We start from the raw sequence: 15,026 nt of genomic DNA, 5'->3' as shown, positions 1-15,026 counted from the left end.
TGTGATTGTGATTTAGAAACTTGGAGCCTGGCACAGAGTGAACAATGGAACAGTAACACTAAGTGAGTGCATCTCCTCCCCCTCACCTCTAAAGTGATTCCTACCTGGGCAAAACATGGTACTGAGTCTGCCAGACCACAGGCCCCTGCCCAGTCCTGCCACTGTGCTCAGAGAAGCAGGCAGCTATTCCTACTCTCCTCTGTGAGCTAAGGCTTTTAAACTTCTTTCTGTGGACAAGACAGAAACAGGCTGGTTTGGGGTTGTGGGATGAAGACACAGAGGAGTGGGGAAGATAGCAGCCAATCTCAAGAGTGGCCATTGATATATTCCACTAAAAGGCTGGTCCTGGAAAACTAGGAGGCCATGGAAGATGGTTGAAAAGTTTAGGAAGCGTCCCAGCCAAGCGCTCTTGGCCAGAAGAGGCCTCGGTTAGTTACAAGGTCCCACAGACAACCCAACTCCATCTATACGTATCAAAACAAACTCCTCATATGCCCCCCAAACCAACTACGGTTCCTCTTCCTCTACCAACCCAGTGGTTCAGCAAGAAATTTAGGCATCATCCTAGATCCTTCTCTTCCCCTTCATCCCCGCATCTAATCAGTCACTCAGTTGAGGCCATCCTCTACCTCATTCTTTCTTAAGTATTTCTTATTCATTATCCCTAATCTCAGGCTTCATCACTTTTCACTTCAACTTTGTATCTAGAAACATTAAATAAAGTTTAACATCTTAACCATTTTTAAATGTACAATTCTCGTGTTAAGTATATTCAGTGTCATGAAACAGAACTGCAGAACTTTTCATCTCGCAATACTTGAACTCTGTACCCACAAACAATTCCCCCCTTTTTTACTTCTCCAAAGCCTTGGTAACCACCATTCTACTGTCTGTTTCTGTGGCTCTGACTACTCTAGATTCCTCACACAAGTGAGATCAAACTTTGTATCAATTTTTACAACAACCTCCTAATTAGTCTGTCTGTATCTTAATGGTAAACCCTCTTTAAAATCCTTCAGTGGTTCTCTATTTACCACAGGGTGAAGCCGAAGCTCCTTAGCTTCATACACAATGTTGACATACAAGTTCTGTATATGTGCATATACATATATACACATCCCTCACCATCCCCCAGGTCCCATTTTAATTTCTAGTGTTTGTAGTTTCCATACAGAATCTTCAACAAATGTAACCAATGCCCATTTCACTCAAAGTCCTGGTCCACTACCACCAGTCTCCATCATAAAAAAGTCTTGCTCATCAGAGGAGCCATGTTCCCTTCTAAACAGACTGTGACAATGCTGGCTCGTCACATGATACAGAGCTTCAGGGAAGAACTAATGCAGTCCCAGAGCCCACAGTGGCATTCAGACCTGGCCAAGAGTGCCAGAACACCTCACACTCACCGTGCTTGTGACATTTCCTTGTACCAGGCCCTCAACAAAGAGCTGGGATTTGAAATCTTTGACGAAGCTCAGGAGAGATTCAAGGGAAAGGCCATCCATCAAAGCCCGGTACTTGTCAATCATAGACCAACGGGCATATTCCAGAATTAAAAGCCGCACATCTCTGCAAAAAGGGCAGGAAAAAAAAACAAAGTATCGTAAGTTATGAATCTTGAAGGTAAAGAAGGATTTGGTTAAATTTCTACAAATGATATGCTTCATTTTATCTTTTATAAAGATTTTATTTATTATTTTTAGAGAGAGGGGAAGGAGGGAAAAAGAGGGAAACATTGACTGGTTGCCTTTTGCATGCCCTGAGTCGGGGACCCGGCCCACAACCCAGGAATGTGCCCTGACTAGGAATTGAACTAGCGATCCTTTGGTTCACAGGCCTATGCTCAATCCACCGAGCCACACCAGCTAAGGCCCCACACTAAATTGTTTAAACTTGGGAAGTCACCTAACACATGTGACTCAATTTCTTCATTTATAAAACAAGGGAAATAATAATGGGGTTTTGGTGAGAAATACATATAAAGTTCTAGGTCTAGCACATAACAAATCTTCAATAAAAAGGTGTTATTATCATTACTTTACCACATTTTAATAAACTAGCATTCAGGGATAATTGCATACACAGAGCTGTTTTTCAACATATCAATAGTTCCAGACAACTCTCCAACTTACATTTGGTTATTAGTTTTTGTAGCTTTTTGTGATCAGATTTTCAGTTATCACCCATCTGTCTCTTAGCTACTTCCTCCCCTGCTTTCAAATTTTGGTTATTTATGGGCTCATTATAACTGTCAAGGGCAGGCCTCTCTATCAGGTTGTGCAGTTTACCATTTATAGACGCTCAGCAAGGAGGTCAAGTAGGGGATTGCAAACCATGTGCACAAAGGGCTATGTCTGCTCAGGGGATGTTCCCCTCCCTGCTGATCGAGGGCACTTCCAAGGAAGTACTTTTCCCTGATTCACACAAAGTAACCTATAGGCTTATAAGCTCTAATGAAAGGCCCAAGGGGACAGCCCATTAGCAGAGGGTTTAAGCATTAGTATACATGCTGTCCAGAAGCCTCTTTGCTCTCTTCTGGAACCATGACTGAATTCTGGATAGTTACAGTTTAAGAAGTTTAACTCAGCCACTTATCACAGCACTCAACACACTAAAACAGTAACGTATCACCAGCAAGCAATTCTGAACCACATAAAGCCAGCACTACTTCAACTATTATTTATTTACAGACTTTGGAAAAACACTCTTTTTTTACCTTCAGCCTCTAATTAAGTACAGTAGGTTACTTTCAGTCCTACTCACAGATAGCTGTTAGAGGGGTTTAGAAATCCGATCATTTTATGGACTGGTTTCACAAACGACAGCACAATTCTAATGAGTCTGAAAACTGGCAGTGAAACTATAGCCTCAGCCCCCACACATAACCCCTAGGGAAGGCGGATACTTTCCGGCCTTCGGAATAAAAGCTGATCCCAAGTATACCCACTTGGCCAGAGTCTCAGGCTTGATGAGGATGTTAAAGTAGGTCTTCTTCAGCTGCTCAGTTATCATTGTGAAGACAGCTGGTGTGGAACTAAACTCCGCCAGATAGTCAATAATGAGCTGAAACAGTAGCTACAAAGAAAAGAAAGAAACACTTTAAATGGAGAAGCATGAAAATTAAGGTTTTTGGGGAGGAAGGGTGGGGAAATGTCTTCCATTGGTTTTTACCGGGGGCCCGGCATGGAAACGGGCATTACAGGGGCCAGAAGCACTGACGACTCAGAGAAGTTCCAGGGGCTAAAATCCTCAACACTGTCAAATTTGGAGCAATGATTCTTTTATTTTTACAATTTCCATAGCTATTCTTAAATACTTCTTTCTTCAGAATGAACATAAAAATAATTTCATCTGCATCCCCACAGCCCCTAAATATAACTTTACATGGGAGGACATTACATTTACATGTTAATTTTTGAAGTAATGATAATTTTCTATCAAGCTGTCCTATTCAGAAACATGGTAAGTCTCTCCTTTAAAGGCTTTTTTAATATGTTTGAATAAGATTTATAGCTTTCTTTAGATGGTTCTGCATTTTTCTTATTTATTCTAAGTATTTTGTTTACCTCAGTATTGTAAAAGAATGTTGTTTCTATCCATTTCTAAGTGGTTACTGCTACCACAGGAAAAAGAGTAATTTTGATACACTGACCTTGTGACCAATCACAAGTTATTTTTACAATTTTACTACTATCTTAGGTTTTCTAAGAATATAACCATATCATCTCCAAAGAAAAATACTTTTCTCTGAAGGAGATTTGGACTTCTGGTCAAGATGGTGGCACAGGTAAATATGGGTCGCTCTCCTCAACTACATCCAATATTACAACTAAAGTATAGAACAAACATCACTCAACTGGCAAAACTGAGTTGAATGGAAGTCTGACAACTATGGGACTAAAGAAATCACATCCATCCAAACTGGCGTGAGGGTGGACAGAGATGCGGAATGGGCTGGTCCCACACGTCCACATGTGGTGGACAGAAATTTGGGAGGGATATCTTGGGAGCAAGGAGTCACATTCACACACCAGGACCCCCACCCAAGGGTTCTAGTGTCTGGAAGATAAGTCCCCATAACTTCTGGTGCTAAGACCAGCAGGAATTGAGTCAGTGAGAGAAAGTCTGGAGTCCCAAGCAGTTCCTATTAAAGAACACACACAAATTTACTCAGACAAACTCCCTCTGAGCTCCAGCACTGGGGTAGCAGCTTGAAAGGCACCAGTGGCATACAGGGAGGAAAACTGTCTGGCATCGAAGCGTGAGCTGGCAGGTTTCTCCCAGACAGAAAGGCAGGCAGGGACACAGAGCCCACATGCTGGCGCCATATCTGAGACGCCATCAGCCTGGCCAACACTGCTTGCCCTGCCCTGGAAAGCCCCTGAGGCTCCATCCCACCCAAATTAGAGCTGTTAACAGTAGCTTTCCCATATGAATGGCTGGTCTCAGCTCATGCTCCACAACTTCCTCAATCCTCTCAAACAAGCAACAGCTGGCCTCAGTGAGTCCCCCAGCCCCCCTACTTTTTGCTAAGTGGCCCCAGGCACAGCACTAGCAGCAGCCAGCCTAGATTCAGTTTGGCTTTGCCTGGGAATCTCCAAGACCAGCACAAGTAGCAGCCATCTCAGATTGTTCCATAGTTCAGGCAGGGTGGCCCTGGGGAAAACACAGGTAAGGAGCTGACCTTGGCCTACACCACCCGGGAAACCCCAGGGCCAGCACACCCAGTGGACAGCTACAGACCACATCTGAGCAAGACCACCCTGCCCCTGCACAGCTGATTCTCCATGGAGGGGAGAACATGGTGGTCAGTGATCACAGCCAATCCTTGCAGCTGACTGGCCAGGGATAAATCCCTCCCATTAACCTGCAAATATCAACCAAGTCTACAAGAAGAGAGTGTACTCAGCCCACACAAAGGGCATAACTTTAGTATCCTGCTTGGGTGATAGGGGAGGCTGTGCCACTATCAGGACACCTACAGGACACCTACTACATTAGGCCACACTACCAAGACAGGCAGTCATAGCAGCTCTATGTAATACATAGAAATAAACACAGGGAAGCTGACAAAATGAGGAGACAAACAGACATTGCCCAAGTAAAAGAACAGATCAAAGCTCCAGAAAAAACACAACTAGGCGATGAAGAGATAGCAAACCTATCAGATGCAGAGTTCAAAATAGTGGTAAACAGGATGCTCACAGAATTGGTTGAGTATGCAAAGTACAGGAAAAAGTCAAGGCTATGAAAAGTGAAATAAAGGAAAATATACAGGAAACCAACAGTGATGGAAAGGAAACCGGGACACAAATCAATGGTTTGGACCAGAAGGAAGAAATAAACATTCAACCAGAACAGAATGAGCAAGAATTAAAAAAAAATGAGTAGAGGCTTAGGAACCTCCAGGACAACTTTAAATGTTCCAACATCCGAATCATAGGGGTACCAGGAGAAAAGGAAGAGCAAGAAATTGAAAACTTATTTGAAAAACTAATGGAGAACTTCCGCAATCTGGCAAAGGGAATAGACTTCCAGAATGTCCAGGAAGCTCAGAGAGTCCCAAAGAAGTTGGACCCAAGGAAGCACATACTAAGGCACATCATAATTACATTATTCAAGATTAAAGATAAAGAGAGAATCTTAAAAGCAGCAAGAGAAAAGGGGAGAGTTACCTACAAAAGAGTTCCCGTAAGACTAGCAGCTAATTTCTTAAAAGAAACCTTACAGGCAAGAAGGGGCTAGAAAAAAGTATTCAAAGTTATGAAAGGCAAAGACCTACATCCAAGGTTACTTTATCCAGCAAAGCTATCATTTAGAATGGAAGGGCAGATAAAGTGCTTCCCAGATAAGATCAAGTTAAAGTTGTTCATCACCAAGCCCTTACTATGAAATGTAAAAGGGACTTATCTAAGGAAATGAAGATGGAAAATATGAACAGTAAAATGACAAAAAACTTACAACTGTCTACAACTGAACCTGAAAACAAAACAAAACAAAAACAAACTAAGCAAACAGCTAGAACAGGAACAGAATCACAGAAAAGGAAATCACATGCAGGGTTATCAGCAGGGGAGGAGGTTGGGGAGAAAGGGGAAGGTACAGGGAATAAGTAGCATAGATGGTAGGGAGAAAATAGGGAGAGGTTAAGAATAGCATAGGAAATATAGGATAGGAAGGTTTATAGGACAGGATATCCTCCTATAGGATAGGACAGAATAGCATAAGAAGGCAAAGAACTTATATGTACGACCCATGGACATGAACTAAAGGGGGAGGAATGTGGGTGGGAGGGGGGTGCAGGGTGGAGGGGAATAAAGAGGGGGAAATGTAACAACTATAATAGCATAATCAATAAAATATATTTTTTAAAAAGAAAAAATCAAAACTATAAACAATAAAATGACAATAAAATACCTATCAACAATTGAATCTAAAAAACAAACTAAGCAAACAATAAGTACAGGGCCAGAATCATGGATACAACAAGCGTTTTGATGCTTGCCACATGGGAGGGTGATGTAGGGGAAATGGTGAAGAGGTGAGGGGAGTAAGAAGTACAAACAGGTAGTCACAGAACAGCCATGGGGATGTAAGTACAGTACAGGAAATGGAGTAGCCAGAGAACTTGTACACATGACCCATGGACGTGAACAATGGTGTGGGGATTGCCTGAGGAAGTGGGGCGGGGGGGGGGAAGCGGGGGGGAAGGGGGAAAAACTGGGACAACTATAGTATCATAATCAATACAATGTAATTAAAAAATAAAAATACCTTTTCAATTGTTTTTATTTCATTTTCTTCATTTTAATGTAGCATCCACAACCTCTAAATTATTCTGAAGAACAGAGGTAATTGTGGATATCCTTGGCTTATTCCTGCTTTTAATGTTCAGCATTTCATCAGTTAGTGTAACATTTGCTGTTATTGTTTTTAAATTAAAATTTTTATTGTCATTAAGTAATTTTTCCCCCCATTCCTACTGATTAGTAATGCCCACTCAAATTTATCAAGCGCTTTGACATTTATCACTATATCCAAATTCGGGCATACCCCGTTTCGTTGTGCTTTGCTTTACTGCACTTCACAATGTTGCATTTTTACAACGTGAAACCTGCACAAAGATCAACTCCCTTCACTGCAGCACTCCCTTTAACTGAGGAGGCCTAGACCCGAACCCACACAACTCTGAGGTATGCCTGTTGTGCTTCTCATTTGACCTGTGTTATGGTTTATTCATCAACTTTCTAATACTGAACACCAACCCTCTGCATTCCTGGCACATGATCAGAATGAATTATTCTTTTTATTACATTGTTGCACTTAATGTTCAATTTTTAAAAAAGATTTTATTTATTTATTCTTAGAGAGAGGAGAAGGGAAGGAGAAAGAGAGGAAGGGAAACATCAATGTGTGGTTGCCTCTAGCACGCCTCCTACTGGGGATCTCGCCTGCAACCCAGACTTGTGCCCTGACTGGGAATCAAACCATGGCCCTTTGGTGTGACCCTCTGGGAATCAGGCCCGCACTCAATCCACTGAGCTACACTAGCCAGGTAATGTTCAAATTTTTAAATATTCGTATCTACATTTTACAGGTAAAACTCGTCTATCTCAGGTTTTAACATTAAAGCTAAGTAAGCTTCATAAAATGAAGAACCTCAAATACTTTTCTATGGATTATATTTTGAAAAGCTCTCCAGGTAATTCCAAAACATATCTCCCAAATGACAACTACAATATTAGGCTTTAATCTATTGGGACCTTATGCTACATTATATGTAAGCCTTTGAAGGTTGATAAAAGTAAAATATTCCATGGTGTGTCGTCCTAAGACCAATCTCTGTTCCCTGAGGAGTCTGATACGAACAAGGGCATAAAGGAGAGAACTACATTCTTCACCAGCGTTTCTGCTAAGATATGGATGCTGTCACCTCTTAGCACAGATCTAACCTCTGCCAGGGCCTTTCCTCCAGATTTTTTCTTGTATGAATCCAGTTCCCGAAAGCTGAATATATGTTCTACCCACCAGGTACATTATATTACTTTACCTGGTGTTCAATGATCCAACCCTCTCACCTAGCACCCTGTATCATTTCTTCCTCTGCTTATGACGCTTTTGACAAAGTGGCACTGGAACACATTCCTTACCAAAAGACAAACTACTGACAAGATATATGCCCTGCTTCTAAAAGGCTCAAGCTTAGAACTGAGAAACAAGACACACATACTTCAAACAATGGGACACAGTACAAGAAGAAGAAAGGACACACACGCCTGACAAGACAGCATGATAACCCACATGAATAAAGATCACCTTCTATGGACGGCACTCCATGCACAAGCCTCTATGTTCGGTGCTATGGGAGCCACAAACATAAATATGAAACCTCAAAGCTCTCTATGGGGAAAACAGAGCACTTGTACTTACAGGTAGTTTGTGGTTAAATCCTTTCACTCGAATAATTAAACCATGTTCTCCAGCTACCAGCTTATACTCCAGCTGTGCCACATCTGCTTCATAAGCTGGTTCCGCAAGGTTATGGGTGAGAATATTGACAAAGATATCAAAGAGGACCACGCTGAGAATATAAAATGCAAACAGCATCGTTAATTGGCAAGAAATAGATGTGAAAAGATTTGCTTTGAATTAGAGTAAGAAACTTCACTATTACAAAGATGTTTACTCACTTCTCCTGAATGTAAAGCTATATACTCATTGAGTCAAGGTAACACTGCTTCCAGGACTCACCGTCACAGAGGTTTTATAGAGCGCCTACCTTCAGCTGTGCTTCCCAATCTTTTTCATCTCATGCACACAGAGAAAACCGCCACATTCATGCTGCACAGTGCAGTAGGTGTAAAAAGTATCAAAGTATCAAAAGTATCAAGGTAACAGGCCTAACAGCTCCATTACTGTGGCCTACCCTGACTGACAAATTAAAACTCCAAGGGAAGGGATGAGGGTAATGTATTTTTTAAAGTGAATATTAATAAATGTTAATGCTGCTTGTCATCTTAAGGTTGGATTTTATGTGTTAAGTAGCAAAGGAAAAAAGAAATACACAATCATTTCCCGAGTACCTCCTACGTTTCAGAAATATTTTGGGTTCTCTGACCTCTCACAATGCAGCTATCTACGTAAATATATAAGTGATTTGCTAAGAACAAAGTATACATAATCAGACTCTTTGGCAGCCTCTAAATACAGAATCAACAGATCCACTCATCCTCATCACAGACTGGAAGCTAACCCAAACTCGTCTCTAAGGCACTATCTCAACCAGTGATTCTATGAGTAGCCTTCACTATCAGCCTGTGTTACAAATGGTACTGGAGAGGCAGCAGCCACAACTTCATCTTGATGTTTATATTGATCCAAATAATTTGTTTTGGGCATGGAAAAAATACACAAATCAGCAGCATAGCTCAAGTACTGATAAAGAAGATGATACAATGATTCAGAATGAAACAAAAAAGTTTTCAATAATAACAATTTTTTCTGGAAAAGAGGACAATTGCTTACTTGGCTGCAGACTTCTGTATCAAAGGTGAGATCAGGTGGAAACGTATATATGCTGAAAGAAAAAAGATCATAGATAAGAAAATAAAGGCCAGAGGCCTCAATAGTCTATACATCTATTTTTCCCCAATATCATGCTTGTTTAAAATTCTGAAATAAGCTATTAATCCTTAAATCTTCATTACATTTTTATCCTAAGGGTCTTTTAAAAGTAGTATTTACCATTCCAAATAATGACCAGAAGGCACACTTTACTCTATAGAAAGATCAGAGATACAGACAGACACACAGAGGAGCCTACAAATGCTCCTATGTATCAACAGCTTTAGTCAGGGAAAATGTTTACAGAGGTATGCATGTCAATAGCAATCCCAGTGCTCACAAAAAGTCATAGCACAGCCTTTCCAAGGAAGCTGATTAAATGATAATAACATTTTTAGAAAACTCTTATAACCTATTCCAAAAAACCTGAGGCAACATCTTCCCAATGAACTCAAGAATTCCTCAGAGCTACAGTATAGTTGGTTGAGGTTAAGGATATGGATTAAATGGCCACCAAGAGCACACAGCCCCTGATTCCATGTGGCTTCAGCAGGTTCCTATACAAGGCACAGGAATGGGAAAAAAGCAACATAGTTTGGGCTACTAAGTTGAAGGATTTAAGAGTGTTTAACTGTATACTATGCTGCTTCTACACTGAAAAAAAAAATGTAGAGGGAGGTATATGGAGAATGTTTCACATTTGTAATGCTGGATGAGGCTCTGGTGTCGAAGAATAATTTCCTTTAGTGTACTCTTATTCTATCTCCATTTTAAAAAACTTTTTATTGATTGATTTTTTAGAGAGAGAAACATTGATTTATTGTTCCACTTATTGATGCATTCATTGTTGATTCTTATATGTGCCCTGACCAGGGATCAAACCCTATAACCTTGGTGCACTGGGACAATGCTCTAACCAACTGAGCTACATGGCCAGGGCCTCTACCTTTTTTTAAAAATGATGTTCAAAAGTACCACCTATTCCCTAAGATGGCCAAATACCTGGCTCTGCTTTCATTAAACTGAAAGAAAAACATCTGAAAACAATTTCATTTTAGGCTTAGCTTCTATTCCAAGCGTTTCTGTGGTGGCACAAGAGTGCAGCACCGATCTGCGAGGTAAGCCTGCAAAGGTCTTCAAATGGAAGGGTCAGGGGAGAGGGAGGCAGATGACAGACATAAGGAAAAAAAGGTTTTTGCTACAATGTGAAGAAAGATTTATAACACTTATTTCACTGCTTTTAGGGAAGGAAGCATTTTACCTTTGGGGATTTTAAATTTGTTGTCTTTCTTATACCACAGGCAACCTTGTGGAGTGTTCACAATTTTAACAGGGTATTCTGTCTCCGGACAATCAAAAGCCTTCAACATGAAGTCCGTGGCTAACAAAAGAAAACAGTAACAACTCATTCAAGTAGGTTATCAGGATTCCCAGCAATCTGTTCTTGGCTTCAGAAATCTAAGTAACTACAACTACTTTGTGAAATCTGGAACAAAAGTTCTTGAAATAATACCCTTTCTTCACACAATTAAACATTTTGCTATTTTCCATTCTAACTGATTTTTTAATGCTTTCACAATTCATTACACTGACATCACAGCCCATTACACTGATTTCACAATCCTCTAATGGGTTGCAATCTATAGTTTGAAAAACACTAAAACAACCAGAAAAGATAATGACAATTCCAACATAGACTGAAAGGATCAGCTAGCATACAAGCAAAAAAAAATGTTTTAGAGAGCCCCAAGATCTATGTTTGCGTCCTGTTTCCTCCATTCACCAACTTCGACAAGTTGCTTTACTTTTTTGAGCCCGTTTTCTCATTCGAAAAAGTAAGAAAACAGTGATGCCCATCCCAGAGTGTTACTGGGCAAACCATTCTTTGTAAAACATAATGTTCTATATAGGTGCTATTTGTTTTATTAGAACATGGGTGGATTATCTACAATGATTGCTATTTCACTGACCTATGTATTTGTTTTCAGCTGGAAGATGAAGATCTGGATTTAATTCGAAATTACTCTTCCAAAGTTCAGCCCAAGAGTTTTCAACATCTGCAGAGGTGGAAAAACAAACTGTTCCAGTCAAAAATGCGATGTTCAGAATTCTCTCAATAACAAACCAGCCAACAACTAGCCTTCACAAATCAATTCTCCTTTCTTCAGAAACCTATGAGTGATATATCCAGGCATTCTAGACTCTTGAGACTCAAAGTGGGGTCTCTGGGAGCTTAGGTTGTAGAATTGCAGAGTCTCAGGCTCCACCCAAGAGCTACTGAATTGGAATCTGTATTTTAATAAGCTCTCCAGGTATAACATACGCACACTGAAGAAGTTTGAGATGTACTTTTCTAAATCATAGTCAAAACTGCTCCCAAACTACCAAGACAACAGGATTTTTCCACTAGCGAATAAATATAAAGTGATAGCAAAGAAGTATAAATAATTTTCATTTGAAGGTAATGTGAAAATACATATACTTTTCCCCTATAAGAACCATCAGACACATTATTAAGGAATAAAAATTCCCAGGTGAGCCAGACATACCTAAATAATGTAGGACAATTATTAAAAACACTTTACCTTCCATGCTATACTGAGTCCCAAACCATTTCTCTTTGAGGTCACATTTTCCCTCATTAGCACCAGACAGTAGGACGAGATTCGCTTTTTGAGGAACTAGCTGATTAAGGGCTTCAGCAATGACCTAATAAGGGACGGGGGTGGGGTGGGGGAGGAGACACATGAACAACAATAACAACCTTAACCTAAACATCTGTTAAAAAGACAGAACCACGTTATGTTAGACACCCCAAGATCCTAGCATCTTGACATGAATGAAAATGTCTATAGTCCATAAACACCCTAATTTACATAAGTTCATTAGTCTATCAGTTGTTTAAAATGTTTCTTGATAATGCTATATAAGGGGGGACACCAGAAAAATGGAATTATCTTCTGGAATATAATTATCTTCTTGTAGTACAGGCTTCCCCTGCTAGGTGTGTGATCCAGGAACCCATCTGTATCAGTGCACACACCAGCTGGCGTTGTTGTGAGAGGCTGTGTTCAGCTTCAGTGAAATTTTCTTAAAGTCTCTTTCAATGCATTTGCCCATTTTATGATGGGTGATTTATGAGTGCACCTGCCCACACCATGCTAAGTATTCAGTTTTTGACCAGAAATGGCATTACCCCCATCATGCCTCACCCTTGATTTCACCCCGAGCAACTTTTTAGTTTCCCCAGATGAAAAAAAGCACTCAAAGGGAAATATTTTGCTGATGTGGAAGAGGTGAAACAAAAATGGCAGAAGCACTAAAAAACATCAAAATTTATGAGTTCAAAAACTTTTTTGAGCACTGGAAAAAAACATCTCAATAGGTGTACTGCATCAAATGAAGACTACCTGGAAGGCGACTGAAGTTTAAACATGTAAGAATAAATACACAATTTTTTTTTTATAAATAAATTCTGGGTTTCTTCGGATCCACCCTCAGGTAAACAGTACTCATCTCAAATTGTACATAGTAATAGTACTAGCAGTAAAAATAGCTATCGCTAAGTTTTTACTATGCGTCAGATAGTGTTTAACATGTTATTTTATTTAATACTAAAAACAACCCTAAGGTATACCAATTTTATAGAAAATAACAGCTTCAGAGGTTAAAGATAATTTGCTTAGGTCAAAGATTATGTAATCTGTACAGGACAACACAGCTAGAAGTGGCAAAAACAAAGTTCTAACCAAGTCTGTACGTGATTCCAAAGACTACAGTGCTCTTAACTGCCGCCTCACACCTGAGAAGCAGCAAAAACGAGCCCACGCAGGCCCTACTCCAATAATCCTTCACTATGGTAGGACTAAAACAAGATTTTATGGATTAGGTTTAAAATGCTAACTACCATCTAAACACCATTTCTTTTCACCATTTCTTTGAGGAAAAAATGACAAATGATGGTTCAGAAAAAAACATTTGGACCCTTGGGCACAACCATCCTAGGGAGATGACAAGAACATGTGGTTGCTGCTTTTTCCTTTACCTTGCCCAACCTTCTTTAAAATTCGTAATAGTAGAATACCCTTTATCCAAGTTTCTCAGCCTTAGCCCTATTAATACCACGGGCCAGATAAATCTTTGTTGTGGGGTGCTGTCTTCAGCACTGGAGGATGTTTAGCAGTGTCTCTGGCATCTATCCACCAGATGCCAGGAGCACCCCCAGTTTTGACAACTGAAATGTCTCTGCATGAACAAATATCCCCTAGGGGGCAAAATCACCCCTTGGTGAGAACTGCTACCCTACGGGGAAAAAACATGACTTATTGCCCAGGAACAATGGAGGAAAAACCCTGACCAACATTTTTTTTTTGTATGTAGTATTATCTGTAAATCATATGTTTTGAATTCAGGGAATCTTATATTTTTCTTGTAAATATTTTCAAAATGATTAAGATTTAATTGTGCAGCATCTCCAACTGAATTAAAAGGTAAGCTAAACAACTCTCTAAATATGCTTACCAACCAGTGCACATAATTCTTGGTAATCACTTTAACTATTTAAGTAGATGTTTCAACACTTTAAAAAATGGTAAGAATAGTACCTAAGAAGAGGATTTGATTTTCTCCTATCAAAACATAATCTTACACAAGAAACATGAAAAATTACCCACAAAACTACTGCTATTTTTTCAATTTAAACAAACAAGACATGACTAGACACAATCAAGCCTTCTCCATTCCCACAGTTCTTAAGTACTTTTCTCTGCTTTCTCACCCTCCTCTTTCTCCAAATGTAAGTATTAGAAATGGAAACTCCCTTACTTCTGGCTTGTATTCAAAAAGAAGCTGATCTCCAGTGAGGAAGTCCTGCAGTGGGTACAGCTGCATGTTTTCACACATGTTTTCCACATACTCAACTGGGTCTGTCTGTAAAGAGGGAAAATTATTTTGCACTAGAAACTCCCCATTATTATCCTTAATTTGCCACAAATACTTTTCTTTTAAACACACACACACACACACACACACACACACACACAAAATGAACCAAAAGCTTCTGACAGATAAAACCAAACTTAACTGCAGTTAAAGAAACTGATGGTCAGAATTTCAAGAAATAAATTAACCGGAGCTACAAGCTTAAGGAGCTTTAACCTAACACTCCTCTAATCCCCCACCCTGAGCCCTACAACACACCAGGCTCCAATTATGTCACAGCCTCCTCATGAGAGCAATTATAAGACTGAACTGTAAATGCTAGTTTATATGCCAGGTACCCCACAATGCTGTGAGGTCCCTAAAGACAGGGACTTCATTATTTTATCACTGCAGCACTATCACCGAAAAGCTACCTAAAAGCTATTTGTAACCATGAATCAAATTAATGTAAAAATCAAAATGTACGATTAGATAAGAGTCTTGATACAAGAAGTTATATTAATCAGTATATTATTTCAATT

General features: G+C 39.8%; 1 protein-coding gene across 2 annotated transcripts in view; it reads right to left on the bottom strand.

Moving 5' to 3' along the window:
- NRDC (nardilysin convertase) overlaps positions 1–15,026 on the bottom strand; it is a 68,187-nt gene that overhangs the window by 5,762 nt on the left and 47,399 nt on the right. For both annotated transcript variants that reach the window (XM_045858212.1, XM_045858202.1), the window contains 8 exons: positions 14,389–14,493; positions 12,150–12,273; positions 11,535–11,621; positions 10,826–10,945; positions 9,526–9,577; positions 8,431–8,581; positions 2,948–3,075; positions 1,407–1,569 (listed from right to left, as the gene is read on the bottom strand). In XM_045858212.1, coding sequence (XP_045714168.1) covers positions 1,407–1,569; positions 2,948–3,075; positions 8,431–8,581; positions 9,526–9,577; positions 10,826–10,945; positions 11,535–11,621; positions 12,150–12,273; positions 14,389–14,493 — 930 coding nt within the window. The remainder of the gene's footprint in view (positions 1–1,406; positions 1,570–2,947; positions 3,076–8,430; positions 8,582–9,525; positions 9,578–10,825; positions 10,946–11,534; positions 11,622–12,149; positions 12,274–14,388; positions 14,494–15,026) is intronic.

The sequence above is a fragment of the Phyllostomus hastatus genome, unplaced genomic scaffold (genome assembly GCF_019186645.2).
Source record: "Phyllostomus hastatus isolate PE091 unplaced genomic scaffold, TTU_PhHast_1.1 phas_contig_147, whole genome shotgun sequence".
Lineage (NCBI taxonomy): Eukaryota > Metazoa > Chordata > Mammalia > Chiroptera > Phyllostomidae > Phyllostomus > Phyllostomus hastatus.
The sequence above is the reverse complement of the archived record's forward strand: the minus strand, read 5'-3'. Positions and strand labels throughout refer to the sequence as shown.